Source organism: Artibeus jamaicensis, unplaced genomic scaffold (assembly GCF_021234435.1).
Source record: "Artibeus jamaicensis isolate MK-2021 breed Jamaican fruit bat unplaced genomic scaffold, CSHL_Jam_final contig_399, whole genome shotgun sequence".
NCBI classification, from domain to species: Eukaryota; Metazoa; Chordata; class Mammalia; order Chiroptera; family Phyllostomidae; genus Artibeus; species Artibeus jamaicensis.
Window position 1 is genome coordinate 1,633,622 of NW_026521816.1, and position 25,019 is coordinate 1,658,640.

The window sequence follows — 25,019 nt, forward strand, 5'->3', positions numbered from 1 at the left end:
GTTGCCCCATGGCAATATTTCATTCTTTTTTATGGCTGAGTAATAGTCCATTATATATTGTATATACTACATCTTCTTCATCCATTTTTCTACAGTGGACACCTAGGTTACTTTCATCTTGGCTATTGTAAGTAATGCTGTAATGAACACAAAGATGCACATATCTTTTCAAATTAATGTTTTAATTTTCCTTGGATAAATACCTAGAAGTGGAATGGCTGGATCATATGAATGCTAGAATTCTGGTTACAGCCGAAATAAATGAGGACAAGATTTATCCTCCCAAAGGGAATTTATGAAACAACAGTTTGTGAGGTACTAGATATTAGAAAATCAAGGTCGCAATTCAGATGAGATGATGAATAAACAGGTAGGCCCCAGCACACTCTCCAAAGAGAAGTTCCAAACTGAAGTACAGGGAGGGAGAACTTATATTAAATAATTTTTCTGCATCTATTGTTATGATCATGTGATTTTTGTCCTTTATTTTGTTTATGTGGTATATTATGTTTACTAATTTGCAAATATTGTACCATCTTTGCATTCCTGGGATGAATCCACTTGATCATGGTGTATGATCTCTCTAATGTATAGCTGGATTGGTATTGCCAATATTATGTTAAGAATTCTAGCATCTATGTTCATCACAGATATGGGCCTATAGTTTCTTTTCTTTACCCTCTTGTGTCTTTACCCAGTTTTGGAATTAGGATAGTACTGGCTTCATAAAAAGCGTTTGGGAGTCTTCCCTCTTCTTAAATTTTTTGGAATAGTTTGAGGAGTTAGTTCTTCTTTGAATGTTTGGTTAAATTTGCCTGTGAAGCTATCCGGTCCATGGCATGTCGTTACAATTTGTGGTATTTGTAGTTCTCCTCATTCCTTTGTATAGATCCATATTTCCATCTGATACCATTTCATTCTTCCTCAAGTATTTTGTTCAACATTTCTCATATGTGGATCTATTAATGATGAAATCTTTTACCTTTATCTGAATAACTCTATTTTTCTTTCACTTTTAAAAATATTTTTGGGTATAAGATTTTAACTTGACAGATTCATTTTTTTCAGTGTTCTCAGCTGAAGTGTTCCTGATCAGAAACCTACTGTCATCTTTTTTTTGTAATTTATGTAATGTGCCTTTTTCCTTTGACTGCTTTTAAGATTCTATTTGTCACAGAAATATTTATTTTGAACAATTCAATTAGATTTTATCTTGGTGTGTGTCTCACATAGATTTCAATCTTAAATACTAAAACAACTCATCCTGGTAGATTCTATTTTATTTATTTTACAAAAGAGAAAATAAGGTTTGGAAGTGTTAAGTGACTTGCCCAAAGCCAGTCTAGTAACTGGTGACAGAGTCAAAATTCAAGCCCATCCAACTGTCCCAGAGCTAGAGCTTCTTGCACTGCACTGCCCTTCTCCCTCCTGTCTCTCTGTCCCTGAGCATCTTTGTATGAGCTTAAATAGGAAGGAAGAGCTTCATATTGGCACCCCTCCGCTGGGAACATGTGCATGGGTAACTTACATTATTTGCTAATCTGCACATGTCTAAGGATGATTGCAAAAGCCCCAGAGGTATTAATTTGTGGGTTACAAATCAATTTTAGCTAGTAGGTAAATAAGCAAATGCAGAATCTGTAAATAATGAGGATTTACTACCATGTTAATATTAATCAGAAGAAATCTGAATTGGTTATATTAATACCAGACAGAGTAGAATTCAGAACAAAGAATATAATTACTAATAAAAAAGCCAAATTTACAATAGTAAAAGAGTTGGTTCATCAAGAGGTCTAAATATTTATGCCTCAACTAACAGAACCTCAAAATACGCGGTCTGTCCAGAAAGTATCCAGTCACATACTATGAAAAAGAGGCATTTCTTGATGAAAATACAAAACACAAGAAATGTACACATGACAATGACACCTCAGTCCCCTTCAAAATAGGCACCTTGGAACCTCACACAGTTCTCCTAGATGCTATCAGCTGCCCTGTCATAGTTTCCTGAATCTCACTGATGGTCTGAAATCTTATCCCTTTCAAAGGTAATTTCAGTTTTGGGAAAAGCCAGAAATCACAGGACACCAAATCTGGGCTGCAGGGGGAGTGAGTCATCTGGGTGATTTGATGTTTCACCAAAAAATTCTACATGAGACGTGATGCATGAGCAGGTACATTGTCATGATGAAACTGCCAGTCACCAGTTGCCCTTAGCTGCAGCCTTCTGAATCATCCAAACAGCTTCCATGGAGGAATATTCAAGCTTGATGTAAAATTTGGTGCAGATTCATTGTTCTAATTGCTCAGTCATTTGAATGCAATGGTCACACAGTACATATGCTCACCTATTGGCGTCTGTCACTCCCACTGACTAGTATAATGAAATCATCACTGTTCACACATGTGCATTCCATTCCATTCTCTTTGACTGCCAGGTTATATTGATAACAATGGCTGGGCTCTTTTCGGACAGGCCTCATATATAAGCAATTACTGATAGAGCTGTAAGGAGATATAAATAGATAATTCTACAGTTGCAGTCAGGAATTGCAATACTTCTCTTAATAATTGATACAAGTAGAATATTGGTAAGAATATAGGACATTAGAACAACACTATACCCAACTTAACTAAATTGGCATTTATATAATACTCTAACAAACAACAGAAAAATACATGTTCTTTTCATTGCACACATTTACCGAAATAGACCATATTCTGGGCCATAACAGTTAAATCTCAAATCTTAAAAATTTGAAGTCACTCAAGTTATATTTCCTGATTACTGTTGAGTTAAATTAGAAATCAATAACACAAGATATCTCTAAATATTTAAAAATTAAATGCATACTTCAAAATTACCCATGGATCAAAGAGAAAATTAAAAGTAGTATTAGAAAACATTTTACATTGAATGAAAATAAAAACACATCATATCAAAATTTGGAAATTTATATCACTAAACACCTCTATTAGAAAAAGGAATAAAAAGCCAATCCATTGATTTGAGACCTCAGTTTCACTTTAAGAAACTAGAATCAAAAGAACAAAGGAACCACAAAAAAAGGAGAAAAAGATCAGTGTATAAATCAATGATACTGAAAGCTGTATAATAGTAGAGAAAGTCAATGAAACCAAAATTTCATTCATTGAGATCAGTAATAATGTTGATAAACCTCTAGCCATAGAGATAAAGAATAGAGAGAATACACAAATTATTGATGTCAGTAATAATTGAAGTGACATCACTTTTGATTCTATAGGATAGTAAGGGATTATTGTAAACACTCTTTATGCCAGTAAACTCAGTATATTAATAAACTTAAAAGTATTTGATAATCTGAGGGGCCTATATTAATTATAGAAATTGAATTAGTTAAAAACCTTCCACAAAGAAAACTTTTCCAGGCCTAAATGTTGTCATTGGCAAAATATACCTAATGGCTAAGGAAGAAATTATAATAATTCTTTGGAAACTCTTCCAGAAAACTGCAAAAAGGAAGAAAATCTTTTCTAACTCTTTCTATAAGGCCACCATTAGTTTCATAACCAGACAAAGACATTAAAAGAAAACTTTAGACCATATTGATCATAGACATAAATATAAAAATTCTGAAAAAATTTTAACAAATCAAACATACCAATAAATAAAAAGGATAATAGTACATCATGACTAAGTAGTATTTATCCTAGCAATTCAAGGTTTGATTAATGCTTGACCTCAATATACTTTATTAATAAACTAAAAAATAAAAGTAACATGGTCAGTTGAATAGATGTGGAGAAAAACTTGACAAAACTCATCATCTGTTCTTCAAAAACTCAGAAAATGAGAAAAACAAGTGAACTTCTTCAACCTCATAAAGGACATCTGTGAAAATCCACAGCTAACATAAAACTGCTGGTGAAAGACTGAAAACTTTCCCTAGTGATAAGGATCAAGACAAGGATGCCCACTCTTGCCATTTCTATTTGATATTGTGTTGTAAGTTCTAACCGAAGATGTTAGTCAAGAAAAAGAAATAAAGGCATGCAGATTGGAAAGGGAGGAGCTAATCTATCTCAATTTCCAAGGTACATGATCTTATATAGAGAGAGAACCCTAAGGAATCCACATTCACACACACACAAAAAGGTTTTTTTAGAGGTAATAAACGAATTCAGCAAGGTTGCAGGATGCAAGATTAATATACAAAAATTAATTGTTGTTTTACATAGTATTAATGAATAACTGAAAATTGACATTTAAAAATAACAATACCAGTTTTATTGGCAAACCACGTGCAATACATTAAAAAGATAATATACCATGATCAAGTGGGACTCATCTCAGGGATGCAAGGATGGTACAATATTAACAAATTGTTAAATGTAATACATCACATAAATAAAATGAAAGGCAAAAATCACATGATCATATCAATAAATGCAGAAAAAGCATTTGATAAGGTACAACACCCATTTATGATAAAAACACTCAGCAAAGTGGGAGTAGAGGAAGCATACCTCAACATAGTAGAGGCCATATATGAGAAAGCTACAGCCAACATCATACTCAACAAGCAAAAATTAAAAGCTTTCCCACTAAGATCAGGAACAAGATAAGTATGTCTGCTTTTGCCACTTTCCGTTCAACATAGTTGAACAGAAATCCTAGCCAGAGTGATCACACAAGCAAAAGAAATAAAAGGCATCCAAATTGGAAAGGAGGAAGCAAAACTGTAATTGTTTGCAAATAGAAAATCCTATAGACTCCACAAAAAAAACTACTTGACCCAGTAAGTAAATTTCGCAAAAAGAATGGGGTAAAAAGTCAATATTCAGAAATTGCAAGCATTTTTCTACAACAACAATGAAATATTAGAAACAGAAATCAGGGGAAAAAAATCCAAATTTTTGTAGCAGCAACAAAAATAAAGTACCTAGGAATAAACTTTACCAAGGAGGTAAAAGATCCGTACACAGATCTGAAAACTACACAACACTAAAGAAAGAAATTATGAAAGGCATAAAGAAATGGAAGCATATACCATGTTCATGGATGGGAAAATTAACATTGTCAAAATATTCACACTAAAGCAATTTATAGGTTCAATGCAATCTCTATTAAAATACCAATGACATATTTCACAGATATAGAACAAACATTTCAAAAATTTATATTGAACCATAAATAACCCTGAATAGCTGCAACAATTTTGAGAAAGAAGCACAAAGTAGGAGGGATCACAATACCTGATATCAAAGTATATTTATTACCAGGCCACGGTAATCAAAACAGTCTGGTACTGGCATTAGAACAGACACATAGACCAATAGAACAGAACAGGGAGCCTAGATATAAACTCAAGTCTCCATCATCAATTAATACTTGACGAAGGGGGAAAAGGAATAAAATGGAGTAAAAATAGCATCTTCAACAACTGGTGTTGGGTGATATGAACAGCTACATGCAAAAAAAAAAGGAAATTTAACCACCAACTTACACCATATACAAAAATAAACTCAAGAAGGATAAAAAACTTAAATATAAGTTGTGACACCATAAAAGTCCTAGAGGAGAACATAGGCAGGAAAATCTCAGATATTCCATGCAGCAGTATTTTCACAAATGTGTGCTCTAAGGCAAGAGACATAAAGGAAACAGTGAATGAATGGGACTTAATCCAAATAAATAGCTTCTGCATAGCTAAACAAAACATCAGCAAAAGGAAAAATGAACCAGCCATATGGGAAAATATATTTGCCTAATGATGCCTTGGACTTTGGTTTGATATCCAAAATATATAAAGAACTCACATGACTCCACAAAAGGAAGACAAGCAACCCAATTAAGAAATGGGTAAAGGACCTGGACAGACACTTCTCCAAGGATGACATACAGAGGGCCCAGAGACATAGGAAAAGATTCTCAGGATCACTAGCTGTCAGAGAGTTGCAAATAAAAACCACAATGAGACACCACTTCACACCAGTCAGAATGGCCATTATAAACAAATCAACAAATAAGTGCTGGTGAGGTTGTAGAGAAAAGGGAACCCTAGTACATTGTTGGTGGGAATGTAGACTGGTGCAACTAATGTGGAAAACAGTATGGAATTTCCCCAGAAAATTATAATTGAACCTTCCTTTTGATCTGGCAATTCCATTGATTGGATTATGCCCTAAAAAACCTGAAAAACCAATTGAACCTATGTGTTCCAATGTTCATAGCAGCACAATTTATAATAGCCAAATGCTGGAAGCAACCTAAGTACCCATCAGTAAAGGAGTAGATCAAAAAACTGTGATACATTTACACAATGGAATAATACACAGCAAAAAGAAAGGAGCTCCTACGCTTCACAACAACATGTGTGGCTCTGGAGAGCATTATGCTAAGTGAAATAAGCCAGACAGTAAAAGACAAATACCATATGACCTCACCTATAAGTAGAAACTAATCAACAGAACAAACAATCAAGCAAAATATAACCAGAAACACTGAAATTAAGAAGAGACAGTAACCAGAGGGGAGGTGGGAGTGGATAATGGGGTTAAAAGCAGGAATCATTGTCAAGGAAAACATATATAAAGGACACAGGGACAAAGCCAAAGGAGGGTAGGATCGAGGGTGGGAAATGGGGATGACTGGTGTGTGGGGGAGTGGTGATGGGAGAATGGAGACCATTGTATTTGAACAACAATTAAAAAAGAGAGAAAATGATACCATTTTTAATGGCATCGAGAATATAAATTACTGGGGGATAAATCTGGCAAAAGATGAGAAAGACCTATACATTGAAAACTACAAAATATTGCTAAGAAATTAAAGAATACTTAAGTAGAGAGATGTACTTTATTCATGAGTGAGAAGACAGTATTGTTAAGGTGTTTATTCTCCCAAAATTGACCTATAGATTCAATGGACTCTCAATCAAGACCTCACCTGACTTTTTAATAGAAATTGATAGTCTGGATCTCAAATTCATATAGGCATGCAAAGGACCTAGAATAGCCAAATACAACCTTGAAAAGAACAACAAATTTGGAAAGCTAATACTGATTTCAAGACATATTATAAAACTATAGTAACCAAGTTAGTGTGATATTGCTATAAAGATAAACAATTAGATCAATGGATACTTTTTCTGAAAATATGGGAAACCATATTTCTGTGGACTGAGAAGTAAATTAATGACTCCTGAATAGTGTTGAATAGTGTTAGATAGTGAGCTTTAAAATCCCCCACTTTCTCTGTTCTAATCACAAACAGTTTTGCTTATTTTTTAAAATTTTTTGAAAATTGAACTCTGTGGACCTAAACAAAATGTAACACAGAACAGTAAGTGGGATTGAAGTGCTGACCTCCTCCTGGGCTCAAGGATGAAAAGTAGGTGATGTTGGCTGACTTTCAGCCCCTGCAAGAGAATATGAACAAGGAGCCCTGGTGAGTATCAAGGACCAGACCCAGTCACAGCTTCTTCCAGGACATGGTCAATACTGAGCCATTCACTGCCTAAGGTGTGGGATAGAACAGAGAGTTGCACTTGGGCACCAAGCTGAGTTTGGCTATGTCCTGAGGACTAGGTCTGCACCATCCCTGGAAGATCAGAACTCAAACTATTCTATTATAACTGGTTCTAAAAGGTGGTCCAAGAAGACAATGAAGAACCAGCAAAAAAATGCCCGATTCTGACAAGTAAGCAAGCACAGAAACAACAGCACTAAGACACTCCCACTTAAAATGAACTACACACTAAAATCTCAGAAGCTGGAGGCAACTAATACATACAGGATAGCCAATAAACTTATGAGAGGGAAATAAGAGCACTCTGAAGTCTTTAATATCAGTATTTTAAAGATCCTCTAAAAGGAAATGGAAGAAATGGCATCCACCCTCTAAAAAAGAAAGCAAACACAGGATGCTGTGAAGAAAGAAAAAAGAGATGGACCACTATGAATCAAACAGTTAGATATAAAAAAGAACCAACTTGAAATTTTGGAAAGGGAAAATATATTTATTTAATTACAGAAACTGGGCTGACTCTAGACTGGATTCAATTGAAGATAGAAATTAGTGACACTGCAAAGCCATTCAAAGGAATTTATCCACAACACAGAGCAGAGATGAAAAGTGCCATGACAGCAACTAACAAATCATACAGAGAAAAAGACCAGCATCGGCATTATTTCAAAAAGACAATATGGTGGCAAAGACAGACATTGCTTGCCTCATCAAAATTACAACTAAGATATAAAACTGACAAAAATTTACTTCAATGGAAGTCTGACAACTATGAAATTAAAGAAACCACATCTATCCAGACAGGTAGGAGGGGCACAGACGAGGAACAGGCTGGTACACACCCACATGTGGTGGATAAAAATTCAGGAGAGATATCTCCGTAGTAAGGAGTCTCGATCCCACACCAGGCCACCCAGCCCAGGGTTTCAGTGTGGGGAGATAAATGCCCACAATTTCTGGCTACAAAAACCAGCAGCAATTGAGTCAATGAAAGAAACTGCTGGATCCCCGAGCAGTTCCTCTTAAAGAACCCACACAAGGACTCGCCTACTCAGACTCACTCCTTTTGGGCTCCGGCAACAGGGCAGCTGCTTGAAGGGTACCAGTGGCATGTCAGATACCTGAGGTATCTGACATCAAGGTGAGCAGCCATTGTCCTATTTCTGAGCCCACAGCCAGTAGACTGGTACTGTATCTAAAATTTCATCAACCTGGCTAACATTGTTTGACCCAACTTGGAGATTCCTAGAGACCCCACCCAACCAACTTACAAGCCCACCAAAGCCACTTTTCCATGTGAATGGCTTGTCTTGGCTCACACTTCACAACTTCCTGAATCCTCTCAAATAAGCAATGGCTTGCTTCAGTGAGTCCCAGGCCCAGCACTAGCAGTAGCCAGCTTAGATTCATAGCTTGGCTTCAACTGGGAATCTCTAAATTCAGCATAAGTAGCAGCCATCTCAGACTGCTTTATAGCTCAGGCAGGGTGCCTCAGGTAAAGCACAGGTGGGGGCTCGCCTTGGCCAGCACCACCCAGGAAACCCCAGAGCCAGTGCACCCAGTGCTACAGAACATGTCAGAGCACCACCACCCTGCCTCTGCATAGCTGATTCTCCAAAGATGGCAGAGGTTGATGGTCAGTGGTCATAGCCAGTCCTTGCAGTTGACTTGCCTGAATAAATCCCTCCCATTGATCACTAACAGCAAGCAAGGCTCAACTGCAAAAGAAGGGTGTACTCAGCCCACATGAAGGGCTTACCTTAAATACCTAGCTTGGGTGATAGGGGAGGCTGTGCCACTGGACCCTACAGGACACCTATTACATTAGACCACACTACCAAGACTCAGAATCAAAGCAGCTCTATCTAATACACAGAAGCAAACAGGAAGGCTACCAAAATGAGGAGACTAAGAAACATGGCCCAACTGAAAGAACAGATCAAAACTCCAGAGAAAGAGCTAAATAAAGGGGAGATAAGAAATCTCTCAGATGCAGAGTTCAAAATAATTGTTATAAGGATGCTCAAGGAACTTAAGCAAGGACCTAAACAGCATAAAAAAAAAACCAGGTAGAAATGAAGGATATACTAGTTGAAATAAAGAATAACTTATAGGGAAACAACAGTAGAGTGGATGAAGCCAATAATCAAATCAATGATTTGGAACATAAGGAAGCAAAAAACCATTCAGAACAAGAAGGAAAAATAATCCAGAAAAACGAGGATAGTGTGAGCAGCCTATAGTGGGTCAACTTCAAGCAATCCAACATTCACTTCATAGGGGTGCCAGAAGGAGGAGAGAAAGAGCAAGAAATTAGAAATCTATTTGAAATAATAACGAAAGAAGACTTTCCTAATTTGGTGAAGGAAATAGATATGCAAGTAAGTCTAGGAATCACAAGGAGTCCCAAACAAGATGGATGCAAAGAGGTCCACTCCAAGACACATCATAATTAAAATGCCAAAAGTTAACGATAAAGAGATGGGAGGGTGGGTGTGGGAGAATGGGTGAGAGATGAGGGGATTAAGAAGTACAAATAGGTATACAGAATAGCCATGGGAATATAAAGTACAGTATAGGAAATGGAGTAGCCAAAGAAGTTATACACATGACCCATAAACATGAACAAGGGTGGGGTGTAGGAGACCATTCTTCGTGGTGTGGGCCCAGCTCCCAATGGAGAGCAAGGTCTGACGCACAGGACCCACGCCCACGAAAAGGTTCTTCTGTGGGGAATCAGGCCTGCAATGTACCTAGGCTGCTTTGAGGCTTGCTTTTGCTAAAAGTCCCTCACCCTGAATTGTGACAGAAAGTGCTTACTGTAACTTCCTAAAATCCATGCTAAAACTCTCCAGTATGGAGTGTAAGGGGTTCAACCACCTTTCCCTTTTCATTTGCAAATATCCTTCTTCTGTGATGTGATTAGCAGCAGCATCTCCTTTTGTTTTCTGTAAAAGGTAACTACCTAAAGTGAACTTGTGCATAGTAAATGAGGACCATCAAGTAATGTGCCCCGAAAAAGAAATAAAGGCCTGTCATGGTGAAGGCCGAGGCTTTTGCCCCTCTTGAGAGAGAAGCCACTTGCCCTTTTTCTCCACAGGATTTGGTAGTCTGTGTGAATTTTTGGGGGTTTCAGCTACAACACTGTGGGTCCCACGAGCTGGGGTCTGCAACAGTGGGGTATTGCCTGAGGAAGTGGTGGGGTGCTGTGTGGAAGGGGGAACAGGGAAAAAAACAGGATACCTTTAATAGCATAATCAATAAAATAAAATTAAAGGAAAAAAGAATATTAGGTATAAAGCAAAGCAAGAAAAGGAGGTACTAGCTAGAAGAAGACAAAATACAAAAAGGATGTTTTTTAAATGGGAGAGGCAACTTGGTTAGTAAATTATAGGAGGAAAGCTATTAGAGGAGCTAAATACAAGAGAGAAGGCTCTGAGCCAGGGGAAAGGATCTAGATGAGGATGAGGGATAAACTGGTGAGACCCAGTATCCGTGAAACTAAAGGGAAGGGTGGGTCTGGATGTGGATGAGTGGAGAGAGAGGCTGGCCTAAAGCTGTGGGAGTTTACAGAGTTTCATTTCACCCAGAAAGTGGGAAATGGTAAACCTGAGAATAAGGAAAGGACAAAGTTTGTGATAGACTAAGTAATTTATTCATTCAGCTGTTTTTTTATTGGATGGATGCTAGGACAATTTCTAGGTACTGGGGATAGAGGAGTGAACTGAGGGCTAATGGGATTTGAGGCTCCTGAGTTACTGAAACATGCCAAAGGTTTAAAGATAGGAAAGGGGAAACTAGTAACTATGGAATAGTAAGTAGTGTTTTCTCAAACCGCCTACATCTCTTACATAGGTTGTTTTGGCATTACTAACTAGGATTATCACTAGAGGGGTATTAGTCTATGTCAGCAGTTCATTGGTTGGTGCATTGTGGGTGAATCCTTTTGAAGATAAATGGGATCCTAAATTCTTCTACCAGCTGGTGTAATGTGTCATGCTTTCCTTTCTTATAGAGTATTTTTTTTCTTCTCTGGTGATTTTATCCTGTGAAATGTGTGAGGATGTTTTAGGTGAAATTTTGTTTTTTCGAAGACTCATTCACTTATTAAAAAAAAAAGTAAGCACCTCCTACATGCCAGGCACTATTCCAGCTGTTTGAAATATGCCAGTGAATTAAACAGCAAATGTCCTACCCTAATGGAACTTGCAGTATGATCATGGGGGGAGGGGAGAGACAGACAATGAGCAATCAGTACATAATAAAGAGATATACTATACAGGTGATTAAAAGGAAGTAAATGCTTTTGGAGAAAAGAAAAATTATAGCAAGGCAAGGGGGGTTGAGATTGCAAAGGGACAGGATGCACTGTTCAGGGGGTTGGTGAGGACAGCCTTTCCAGGAAGGTGGTGTCTGAGGTGACTGGGAGCTGTGAAGGGGTGCAGCAGTGCAGCTATCTGGGGAAAGGAAGTCTGGTGTGACAGACCCAGTGGGCACCAAGTCTCTGAGGAGAGAGAGAGAGCCTGCATGTCTGTTGAGGAATAGCCAAGAGGCCAGACTGGCTGACAGGAGAAAGTAGGGGAGAGATTAGGAAATGATGCCAGAGAGACTATATGGCTACAGGGCTTAGCACCTTCTGGAATACCCTCTCTTATTTTGTATTTGGTTGGTAAGGAGATGCACAGTCAGGTAGAAGCTAGCCAGAGGTGAAGGTGAGCTATACAAGCCCTTGGCAGAAGAACCAGAAACAGCCCCTGCAGAGCTTCTGGGACCCAAGTGTGATTGTTCTCTAGCTAAGCTATCACCTCCCATTACAGGGCTGCTAAACTGGGGTGAAAGAGAGTTCAAACAGCAAGGGAGAGGCACATAAATGGCCCCAGGAGCACTGGCAAGTCCCAGATTACCTTGTGGTAGTTAAGTGACCACCACTGGCTTCATTGATCTGCATCATGGCTTAACCTGGTCTTCCTTATAAATAGGGAGCCATGTTGAGGGAGGATCCTAAGCCTTCCCAAACCCTGAGTAGTTAAAAAAAAAAAACTTCCTATATCTCACCTTCTAGAAAAATGGGACAGGCTCCTAACACACTGTCAGAGGAAGGAGTTTCTTTGTGGTGGGGAGTTGGGCAGGTATTTGAGTATGTGCTCTTTCTACAGCATATATATCTGGGGCGGAGAATATCATTTTGCTGCATGTTGCTGAGTCCACACATGCCACAAAGTCTGGTGCTAGAAAATAGTGATAGTGTGACATAAACTTTTTCTGACTAATAAGGCAAACACAACTGGAACTGAGTCGTGCAATGTTCAATGGACACTTGGTGTGAAGTGATGTCTCCTGCCACCAGCTGTGTCTCTCTTTTTGAGCCATATCTACTCTGGCTAGAATTCACTGTCCCTGTGGTATGGCTCATGCTCTCCCCTCTTTGTTTCTGTAATTAGTAAGGGGACAGTTCTTCAAAATTACTAACGCAAGCTATAGCAAGATTCATTTTAACATGGTGCTGTGTTTGGAGGGAACTATCTTTTCAAATGACAGATTCATACAAATGTTTTCCTTCAGGGTTCTAGCATCGTTAGGCAAGGGAAGGTTCCTGGCCGTGACGCTCCTCATGTGTGAATGGGAAACTGAGGCTGCAGTATGGAAGTATGGAGGCAGGAAGGTGGGGAGTGGTGCATGCTCCCTGGGCTGCAGAGGGGAGGGAAGGGACATACAAGCTGCTTTGGCCTGTAATGAGCACAGCTCAGCCAGGCCAAGTACCAAGTGTCAGAAACAAAGCCCTGAGCACTGCAGTTTAGGGAGTTAGTGCAATGACACCCCACATGCAGGGTTCCCCTTCAGACTTTTACAGACATTCTAACAAAGGTGAGTACCTTAGCTCTTCATAGCAGAGAGGGCCAGTTACAGACTCAATAGGAAACTGACAGTGAGGCAGGAAGTGGTGTCCCCAGTCCTGACGGCAGGCCATCTGCATGTGTTCTTGGGGTACTGGGCCTCAGGCTGTCTCTGTGACATGTGTTACCAGGTCTGCAGCAACTGGACAGACTGTCCCAGGAAAGAGTGTATTGCAATTGCATATCAGGTTGCAAACTAACCTTTCAATACATCCTCTCTCTAACCCTGTGCTCCAGCTACCCACTCCTCTGCTCAGGATCAAGACCGACCAACCACCACAGTGTCACCCGTGCACACCCAAAACTCCCCATTCTGCCCACAGCCAGCCACAAGCCCCACTCCATGGTGTCCCCGAAGCACCTCCATCAGCCCCCAATGCAGACCATCACTGAGGCACAGTGCATTCGGCCAACCATCCCACTCACATCAGCAACATCAGCCATCACACCTCCCAATGTCACTGCTGCCAAGCTCAATGGGGACACCGGAGTGGGGACTGTCAGTGGCCTGTCAACATTCAGCCCCACCAACATGGAATGCAAACCTGATGAGAAGAAAAATGAAAAGGTAAGCAACCCATCATGAGTGAGCCCTGGCCCTGGCCCAGCTGGTTATTGTAACTCTTTAGCACCTGATTCCAAGGATGTTTTATATACTTAAGTCTTAAAGGTGGGCACCAGGCTTGTGACAGACATGGAGGTCAAACCATTAAGCAGCTGGTTGTTGAAGTGGAACTCAGGCCTCAGGTCCTCATAAGGTTGACCCAAGCCCAACTATAGTTATGCAAGAAAGAAAAAAAAATGTGTCTCCTTCTCAAGGTGTTTTAGTTCATTTAACAGAAAATCATTGTGATATATTCATTTTGTTAGAGCAACATTCTTATTGCAATGTACCAGGATATTATAATAATAACTACATAAATCTACTTATGTGCACCCACTCCCTTTCATGTGAATCCTTGTCAGTCCATAGTCTGTTCAATCACAAGGGGAAGATCTGTCTTCCCAGGAGAAATGAGAGGGGGATGCCAGCCTGACACTTGGCGTGGGTAGCATTTTTAGCTATTCTTTTAACTGTAAAGGAAGTAAGGTTATTTCACAAAATGAATCTGATTCCAATGAGCTTGCTTCAGTTGCCACCCAACTAGACATTGGAGTAGCCAGGATTAGACTCCAGATTTCAAAATCAGAGCTGTCCACAAAAACTATAATTTAAGACACACATCTAATTTAAAGTCTCCTAGTAGCTACCTTTTTAAAAAGTTTGAAAAATGTAAAAATAAAATTAAAAGGTGAAATTCATTTAATGGTATTAAATGAATTCCATATCTATTAAATTTCATATCCAAAAAATATGAACATGTAATCTATATGAAAAACTTGTTGATGAGATGTTTTACCTTTCTTCACATTCAGTCTTTTAAAGCCACTGGGAAAGCCAGTGGGACAGTACCAGTGCTCATGGGACAGTGTCTTTATGGCTCTACGGGCAGCATGGGCCTAGATCTTCAACAGGGAACCATTTATATTGGCCTTGCTGCATAAAAGGTTTATGTTCATTCTCTCTTGGCTTTACCACATTCTGTGAATCTTTTTAAATCTTTCCATATAAAACCAGTGTTTTATCCTACCCTTCACAACAGTATGGATGGCACTGAAGAGCATTATGCTAAGTGAAATAAGCCAGGTGGTGAAATATAAATACCAATATGATCTCACCTATAAGTGGAACCTAATTAACAGAACAAACAAGCAACTGAAACATAACCAGAAACATAGAAATAAAGAACAAACTGATAGTAACCAGAAGGGAGGGGAAAGAGGGAAAGTAGGGGAAGACCCATCAAAGAACATGTTTAAAGGACACATGGACAAAGCCAAAGGCAGTAGGTTCGAGCGTAGGAGGTGGGGATTGGTGGCGGGGTGGGGGTGTGTGTGTGAAAATGGAGACAACTGTATTTGAACAAGAATTTTAAAAAATAAAATTATTTAAAAAAACCACTATTTTCATTGGAGTGTGCTAGCTAGGGTTGGGATGAGACCCTCAACACTAGTGAAGAAAGCCTCTCCTATTCTTTGGAGGCAGTACCAAAACCAGTGTTGACTGTTCAATTCATCATCCCAGGATGCCCTGGAATCACACCCACCCTCTCAGCACCCTGTGGTTAGTGAGATTCCAGGAACCCTGCAGAGATACACACACCAGAGTTTTCAGGACCTTTTGACCAATGCTCAGGTCTTGTCACCATCTGTTTCTGTCTCATTTGTTGCAGAGGAAGGTGATTCTCATACTAACTGGTGTGGAAAAGGCCTTAGCCACTGTTGCTGAGCTCTCAGCTATCAAAAGCTCAAAGCTCCTTGAGTTTTAACAGGATGCCTGGGTTTGAAGCACAGTGGTTGCTCTGTGTTTTGTGTCCATGTTTGTGTGAAAATCACTGAGGTCTTGATCTGCTCCCTTCCACCTACAGCCTGATTAGGAGATGTGCCTGGGTCTTGTCAGGCAGCACAGATGTAGTCCCACTCTCTGATTTAGATATCCTTCCTGGAAGACAAGATTCCCTAGACCTCCTAAATGCTGAGAAAAAACAGGGGACAGACTTAGGAAAGTGCTATAATAGTTCTGTAAATATTTGTGGTTCTTTGCCTCCAACTTCCCTCTCTATAGTTTGTGAAACAGGGATGGCTTCAAGTGGCTCATTGCTGAGTAGGGTCAGGTTTGTAGGAAGTTGTATGGAGAATGATATTGTTCACCATCTTTGCCCTCCTGAGTGTGTTGCTAATAAAGACCAGCACTGGGTCTGCTTTCAGCAGGCCTGGCCTGTTAGACATTCAGCGGGTATTTTGCTTTCACTTAAGGCTTACTTTCTGCTAACAATTCTCCTACATCAGCAAGGAGTAGTGGAGTTCATGGTCTTTCTTGATGGAAGGCACCTTGGAAGAAAGCCCTGCTTACAGATAAAAAGCAGAAGATATGTCAGCTTAACTCAGAGAACTCCCCAGGCTGAGCCTGGCAGTGGGAATGCACAAGCCATTGCAGGTTGTACCCGGCCAGTCCTGGCTTGGGCACAGACTTCTCAAAGCACAGAGAGCAATTGATGCTTTGCTCAAGTAGAAACTGAAGTGAACTTGGTGGGAATGAATGAACATGTGTCCATAGGACAGCAACAATCATCAGCATCGAACCCTAGTAATCAAGGACATCATCCTTAACAATATTAGGTGTAGTTTTCATTTCTCACCTTTCAAATAGAGGGGAAAAAAGAGAAAGGAAGGAAAAAAGAGAGAGAAAAGGGGAAGGAAGGAAGGAAGGAAGGAAGGAAGGAAGGAAGGAAGGAAGGAAGGAAGGAAGGAAGGAAGGAAGGAAGGAAGGAAGGAAGGAGAGAAAGAAGGAAAGAGAAAGAAAGAAAAGAGAAAGAAAGAAAAAAGAAAGAAGGAACTAGAGAGAAAGCAGTAGTCTGATAAATCACCTGTTAATGTTTTTCCCTTCTGTATTCATAGTAGAATTTTTCCTAATTCATAGTAAGGTAGAAAATGCCCACAGTTTCTGTTCCTAACAGAAGAGCCAAGACGATGGCTGTTTAAATCTCATTCCTCATAAGCCTAAGCAAGCCGCTGCAGTGTGCTCTGGGTCTTGTGCATGCAGTGTGCATGATTACAACTGAACAGATTTTCCTAACCTTGAAAACACAATGGTTGGCTTCATGTCAACTTCTGGGGAGCCCACTGTAGATGTGCACATGTCTGAGTGTGGCCAAGGGACTTATAAAAGGAACTGGCAATATTCCCCAGGCTACTTCTGTTACTGAATTTTCCCCCAGAAAAGACAATGAACTACTAACCCCAATGTACAAGGAGACCTAAACCTCAGTGCCTGTGTGTTTTCATAGTGCAGGTGCTGAGCTATGCTGCAATTTGATTTGGACCCTTCTAGGCTTGAGCTTATGAGACAAAACCTTGACTGATGAGGCCCCTGGGCACCTGCAATTAAGTGTTTCCCACACTGTGACTGTTCTCTGAGCCTGACTTCACATAATGCCTTCCTGCTATTAATGTGCCCATGAGGCACTTACCCTTTCCTGTGCGCTTGGCAGCAAGATCTTTCAAACCATGTGTTTGAAAATGACTCATTCATGGGCCACAAAACCAATTTAGTATATGTGGACCAAAATTTATTTAGATTGAAAATGATACATAGGATGAAATAGACTAAATCAGCCTACATGGCACACAGTGAAGTAGGGAAAATTATTGTAACTGCTATTTTTAATATATTTTATTGATTATGCTATTACAGTTGTCCCATTCCCCCCTTTAATCTCTTCCACCCTGTACCCCCCTCCCATCATATCCCCTTCTTAGTTCATGTCCATGGGTCATATATATAAGTTCTTTGGCTTCTCCATTTCCTGTAGTATTCTTAACCTCCCCATTTCTATTTTGTACCTACCATTTATGCTTCTTATTCCCTATACTTTTCCCCCCATTTTACCCTCTTCTCTGTTGATAACCCTCCATGTGATCTCCATTTCTGTGATTTTGTTCCTATTCCAGTTGTTTGCTTAGTTCATTTTTGTTTTTGTTTTTCTTAGGTTTGGTTGTTGATAGTTATGTGTTGTCATTTTACTGTTTTTGATCATCTTCTTTTTCTTAGATAAGTCCCTTTAACATTCCATGTAAAAGGGCTTGGTGATGATGAACTCCTCTAATGTGACCTTATCTGAGAAGCACTTTATCTGTCCTTCCATTCTAAATGATAGCTTTGCTGCATAGAGTAATCTTGGATGTAGGTATTTGCCTTTCATGACTTGGAATACTCCTTTCCAGCTCCTTCTTGCCTGTAAGGGCTCTTTTTCAGAAATCAGCTGACAGTCTTATGGGTACTCCTTTGTAGGTAACTGTCTCCTTTTCTCTTGCTGCTTTTAAGATTCTCTCCTTCTCTTTAACCTCAGCTAATGTAATTATGATGTGCCTTGGTGTGTTCCTCCTTGGGTCCAACTTGTTTGGGACTCTCTGAGCTTCCTGGAATTCCTGAAGTCTATCTGCTTTGCCAGTTTTGGGGAAGTTCTCCTTCATTATTTTTTCAAATGAGTTTTCAGTTTCTTGTTCTTTCTCTTCGCCTTCTAGCACCCTTGTGGGTCAAATGTTGGAACATGTAAAGTTGTCCCAGAGGTTCTTAAGTCTCTCCTCAATTTTTTGAATTCTTGTTTCTTTATTCTGTTCTGATTGAATGTTTATTTCTTCCTTCTGCTCTAAAACTTAGATTTGAGTCCTGGTTTCCTTCCTTTCACTGTTTGTTCCCTGTATATTTCTCTTCATTTCACTTTGCATAGCCTTCACTTTTTCCTTCATTTTGTGACCACATTCAACCATTTCTGTGAGCATCTGATTACCACTGTTTTGGATTTGCATCTAATAGGTTGGCTATCTCTTCATTGCTTAGTTGTACTTTTTCTGGAGCTTTGATCTGTTCTTTTATTTGGGACATTTTTTTTGTTTCCATGTACCTGTTATGTAGTAAGGGGTGGAGCCCTAGGTATTCGCCAGGACGGGACAACCCACAATGCTGCTCTGGCTCTGTATGTGAGGGAGGGATCCTAGAGGGAACAATGCACTTGCTCAGCTCTTGGCCCGCTTTCAGTCACTTCCTTCACTATCCACAAGCAGATTGGGCTTTTCTGGTTCTGACTCCAAGTTCAGGGTGTTTGTGTACATCCCATAACCCTGTGGGTCTATCCAACAGACTGCCTTGTGAGGTTGGGAGTTTCTCCCACAACCACAACCCCCACACTTTTACCTCCAGAGGCTTTGAGGATTTATTTCCCTGCACTGAAACCCTGAGTTTTGTGGTCTCTTTCATTCCCTCGTTGTTCCTTCCATGTTATCCACACGTAAATGTGATACAATGTGGTCTGCCAGCTACCTCCTGGCCCACCTGGTCCTCCAGTTGCCACCTTTCTGTTTGTCCTCTCCATGCAGCTGCCTGTCTCTGCCCCTCCTACCAGTCTGAATGAATATTTCTGCTTTAACTCCTTGGTTGTCGAACTTCCATACAGTTTGATTTTTCTGGCAGTTATGATTAGTTCTTATTTTTAATATTTCTGTTGTCTTTCTTTTAGTTGTGTGAGGAGATAAAGTGTATCTCCTATGCCTCCATCTTAACCAGAAGTCTTGTAACTGCTGTCGTTGAGTGTTCTGAGTCCTGCTGTAACACTTACTGTTTTTTTAAAAATGGATCCCTGAAGAATGCCTTGCTCACAGAAGGCCTCCTGATATTTGTAGACTAAAGAGAGTTGGAAAAACTCCTGCTCAGTTTTCACTGTCATGACTAATGAGAAAGTTTTTTCAGGTCAGAAAAAACTTAACCTTCTGCTTATGGAAACTTCTGCAGAAGTTTCAGTCTCACAGAATAACATAACTCCAGAGCCATCAAAGGTCTTTTCATTAAACTCATTTTCAGTGATGGGCCTAAGGCTCAGAAATATTGAGAGACTTGTCTGTGGTCACACAGCACTGACAGTGGAGCCAGCATAAGAACTCAGGCTTCCCATTCCTTATGTCAGTGCTATCTTGGCTTCAGTGGGCTGACTTGTGGTGGCCTCTCCAGTGCATGGTAGGCTGCGACCTCAGCAGGGGTGTTTGGCTTGTTCAGGAGTCCCTGAGGGAGAGGTCTCAGGCGACTGCTGCAGGAGGCCATGAGTTCAGCTTAGAGAGCAGAGTGTGCACCCAAGTGTATTCCTTCTGGTTTTACATTGGATGCAGCTTTAAGAGGGGCCCCTGCAACAGTGAAGTACTTGATCGTATCCATGCAAATGGCATGACCTTTAGAGTGAAGGTTTCAGGGAACTGTTTGGTCTGCGTGGAACAGGAGACCTCAGAGAGTGAGACAGGGATGTTATGGGAAATGTGTCTGCTGATGCACTGGTTCTTTATTATTATACCTCACCCATTTAAACATATGTATACATATGATAGATGATAAAAGGGCATATATATATATATAAAGTTACAACTATACTTTTAATGAAAACCCAGGAATGTACAACCTGAAGAAATCTTGAGAATGAAGCTCTTTAGAACAACCAGGCAGCTTTTCTTTTAAGTGCAGAGTTACTGGTATGCGAATTTATTTTCTCTCCCACTGGGGCTCATTGCAGTATGCAAGACTTTACTGGTGCTGTTTCAAAAATGCAATCTGAAAACGGGATTGCTCTAGGCTGTGTAACCAACATCTCAGGTGTTGCCAGTATGTTTTCAATTTTAAGACAGGCAGATGATTTCCTGAGTCACAAGCTAGTTGGTGAGTCCCCTAGCCCAGCCAGTTGGGGAGGTGTCTAGCTGCAACTCTTGACATTAAATGGGAAATGGAAATGGGCTGGGTCTGACCTTACCACTATTGATATCCTGGTTCTCACACTAATCTCTTGGGGAAGACTTGCCCTTGGCTTGCTTGCTGGTCATGCCCAAACATACAGAGACCCACAGACCAGTTCTGTGTCTCACATGTGACCATAGCAGATGAGGATAACTTGCAAAGCATTGCTGGGCCACAGGCTCATGTGGCACATCCTCGCGAGACCCTGTCTGTCCCATGAATGAGTCACTGTGGAGTCTGGCAGCTGGCTGGCAGCTGGTAGCCATGGAAGCCCACTTTGTCCCCAGGACACTCATGCTGGGCAGCTCTGACTGCACCTGGCACTAGCATTGGTTCATAGGTGAGCAGAGCAACCTCTTTCTATCTGATGGGGACACTACAAGACCTGGCAACTTCACACCTTCTCTTCAACTCCCTGCAGTTGGGCTGCCTTCTGTGGGATGAGAAAAGTTGGCATTTGGCTGATGAATAATTTTCAACCTGAAAATGACTCAATTCTGAAAGCACAATCCCAGCTGTTGAAACAGCAGCATTTTGAAGTTTTACACAGAAATTGTTTTTGGAAGAAGCATCCTGCTGGAGCATCACTTCCTTGGTGACAAGGGCAATGGCCTCCTCCTCCTGCTCATCAGAGTTCAGACTTTTTAGTGAAACAGGAGGGTGGTGCTCTCTTAGTCTGTGGAGAACTCAGGGGTAGCCCAGAGACCTTGTCCTGGTATTTGCTCTCTCCCAGGAAGGCACCACAGCCAGACACAGCACATCTCTGGTTGTCTCAGAGAAGAAACTCTGGCTTTTGTCCCAGATGAGACTCAATCCAGTGCACTTCTGGGTTTCAGCTTGGTGGAGGGTACAAATATGGATGTGCAGGTCATGAGGGCAAGGTGACCTGCCCAAGGCCATGAAGCTAGTAATCACTGGGAGTAAACCAGGCCTGTCAGTGCTCAGGTGAGTGCCCATTCCCTCTCCACTGCTCCTACGGACCAGATTTTCCTATTGGGTGCTCAGGGCCTCATGCTGCCGATCATTCAGGTTAGGCTGGGGATGAGGGGAGGGAGCAGGAGCCAAAATTGCATAAATAGCAAGTGAAACTTGAATTTGAAGAAAGAAGGCACAAATTGATTCATTAGCAATAGAGGGTGGGTCTGAGTTATGGCTCTGGTGTAAATCAGGACTCTTTATTTACCAACCGTGAATTTGGCAAGCTCCTTTGCCTTCCTACATCTGTTTCTTCATCTGTAAAATGGCGTTGACAGTATTTACCATCCTGAGTTTAGGGGAGGAGTCAATTAGTTAATCTCATAAATGCTTAACATAGTATATGGGAAAAATATTAGAAATTATTTTTAAGAATTTGATAGTTCTTTGAAGGCCAGACCCCACAAAAACTATAAGATAGATATCGATGTAAAACTTACATTCTCAAGGTTTCTCATAAAAGATTAAAAGGAGATTTGATTTTGCAGTTAAAAGTAAAAAACACTGAACATTGCAAAATCAAGAGTTGTATTAAAAAATGAACCCACATGGGTTGGTGTACTCGATTTGTGAAATAGTATTTATTCATCTCCTCAACCATTGGAGGTTTTCTTTCCTGGTTCATTTTTCTTTATGTCCACTGAGAAACACAGATACAAAGGGTTTTTTAAGGTGTCAGTTTCGTATATGACATTTAGCCTGAATAATAGATGGAGCCAAGAAAACTATTTTAGTCAGGAGTTGGATTTCAACTGCAAAGGATTAAACCAAAATTTATTTTTAAAATAGAATTGAATACCAGAAATGGGAAACAATTTATGAATCCCTATAATAGCTGTGAGGAGTCTACAACCCTCCCCAGAGAGCAAAGTTTACCATAACTAACCAGGATTGTTGAACGATTTTACACTCTGTTGTTACAGGGCTCCTGGACACTGAGAGATAAATGTGACAGCATGGCTGGTGTTAGGAAAGGGGAGCATTCGCATAGTAATGGGCCACTGGGCACATTTGATTGCCACATCATCAAGTTTGTACTCTGTTCTGCAAACTTCTACCACTGTGACCACCTTCTTTTTCTACTGACATACCCTTACATTGTTCATAAAGACATGGGATATTTTTCCCAGTGTTTCATATCCAGAAGATCTCAGCTAATGGAGTCAGTTAAAAATAAAAACATGTATACATACCCCATAAATGCCTGAAGAATGAACCCAACAGGCTACCCTTCCTAGAAAGCAAACTATGTCAGCATGATGGGGCATCTTTAACATTCTAGAGAACTTGGGGGTGCTTTTCCATCTATCACATAACTGAGGGCATTGCTGAGAAGGAACCAAGAGTGCTGGCATGATCATTTAGTGTGTTGTAGTTTCCTTCTGTTTTGTGGAGCACCGAGACAGTGGTGGTGGGAGGTGAGGGCAGTTCTGTCACCTCAAGGGAATAAGACAGTGTTATACTATCATTTATTTCTAGGGTGAAGTCACTCTTGGGACAGACTTAATTTTCATTTGTTGATATTTCATGGGCATAGCAATTCCTTCCAGGTCATGACTTAATAGATTACAAGACACATTTCCACATAGCATAAAAGTAAAGTTAATCTTTTTAGAGGGTTTACACTTGTTCTATCCACAATCTCAAGTATAATTAATGGGTCAACTTAATAAAAATGTTATTACTTGCCCTGACCAGTATGGCTCAGTTAGTTGGAGTGTTGTCTCATAATCAAAAGGTCATGAGTTTGATTCCCAATCAGAGCACATACCTAAGTTGTAGGTTTGATCTCTGGTCCAGGAGCAGATGATACCCAGTTGAGGCACATAAGATTCCCCAGTCCATGTATGGGAGGCAACCAACTGATGCTTCTCTCTTGCATTGATGTTTCTCTCCCCTCCTCTCTCTCTAAAAGCAATGAAAAATTGTCCTCAGACAAAGAGAAAAAAAGAAAAAATTTATTGCTTTATGATCTCTTTGTGAGACTAATTGCTAGTCTCAATAACTAGATTTCAAATCAATAACTAGATTTCTGGCATGCTGGAATTGCCTTAGAACTCTTATTTTTTCTCTCCTTTATTTTATATCATCTTAGACAAATCTCTTAGACTTCATTTTGTTTAATATTAAAATGGGCATAATATCTTTTGCTAATATTAAGAAATTAATTATTAGTTTGTATCAGTTAGGGTTTTTCAGAGGAATAGAACCAATTGGAGATATTGAGATAGATGTTATTTTAAGGAATTGGTTCATGCAGTAATGGAAGCTGATAAGCTGAAAATCTGTGGGGCAGGCTGATAGTGAGAAAACTCATCAGGCAGGAAAACTTATCAGGCAGGAATTGATGCTACAGTTTTAAGGCAGAAATTCTTCTTCCCCAGGAAATCTCGGATTGTTCTTAAAGCCCTTAACTGATAATGAGGCCTATTTCTCATAATGAGGCCCATTATTGAGAAATATACTTTAAGTAACCTCCTTTATTTAAAATTAACAGGTTGTAGAGATTAGTCACCTCTGCGGTGTACCTACTCAGAAATAACTAGACTAGTGCTGAAGAAGGGAAAGTCACTTCCAGCCAAGATGGAGACGTAGGTAGACACACTGTTCCTCCTTGCACAACCAAAATAAGGACAGCAACAATTTAGAAACAAAAAACAACCAGGCCAACAGAAAATTGAATTGTATGAAATTCTGACAACCAAGGAGTTAAAAAAGAAACATTCATCCAGACAGGTAGGAGGAGCAGAGTCTGGCAGTGGGGTGGAAAGGGGTCATGGCAAAGTGGTGGCTGACGGACCCCAGACACTCAAGGCAGCAGCTGGCGGAACCAGCGAGGTAGCAGATTGTGAAGGGGCATAGCACACAAGGCAGCTGGCAGACCAGGCAGTTCCGCATTTGCGCACAGATAAACCAGGTGAAACTGGGAAGTGAGACCACACAACCCAGGGTCCCAGCATGGGGAAATAAAGCCTCAAAACACTGATTGAAAACACATGTGAGGGTGCTGGGAGAAACTCCCAGCCTCACAGGAGAGTGCATTAGACAGACCCACAGGGTCCTAGAATATATGCAAACCCACTCACATGGCAATTGGCACCAGAAGGGCCCAATTGGCTTGTGGGAAGCGGGGAAAGTGGCTGAAATCTAATAGAAAGCAGAGCAAGTGCCATTGTTTCCTCTCAGACCCCTCCCCTACATACAGTGTCACAACGCAGTGACTGGGTTGCCACACCCTGGTGAACACCTAAGGCTGGGCCCCTTA

At 40.4% G+C, this 25,019-nt stretch overlaps 1 protein-coding gene across 1 annotated transcript in view; it reads left to right on the forward strand.

Moving 5' to 3' along the window:
- Positions 1-25,019, forward strand: part of SH3RF3 (SH3 domain containing ring finger 3) — a 191,474-nt gene that overhangs the window by 138,848 nt on the left and 27,607 nt on the right. The window contains 2 exon segments of the mRNA XM_053665267.1: positions 13,645-13,716; positions 13,719-13,975. Coding sequence (XP_053521242.1) covers positions 13,645-13,716; positions 13,719-13,975 — 329 coding nt within the window.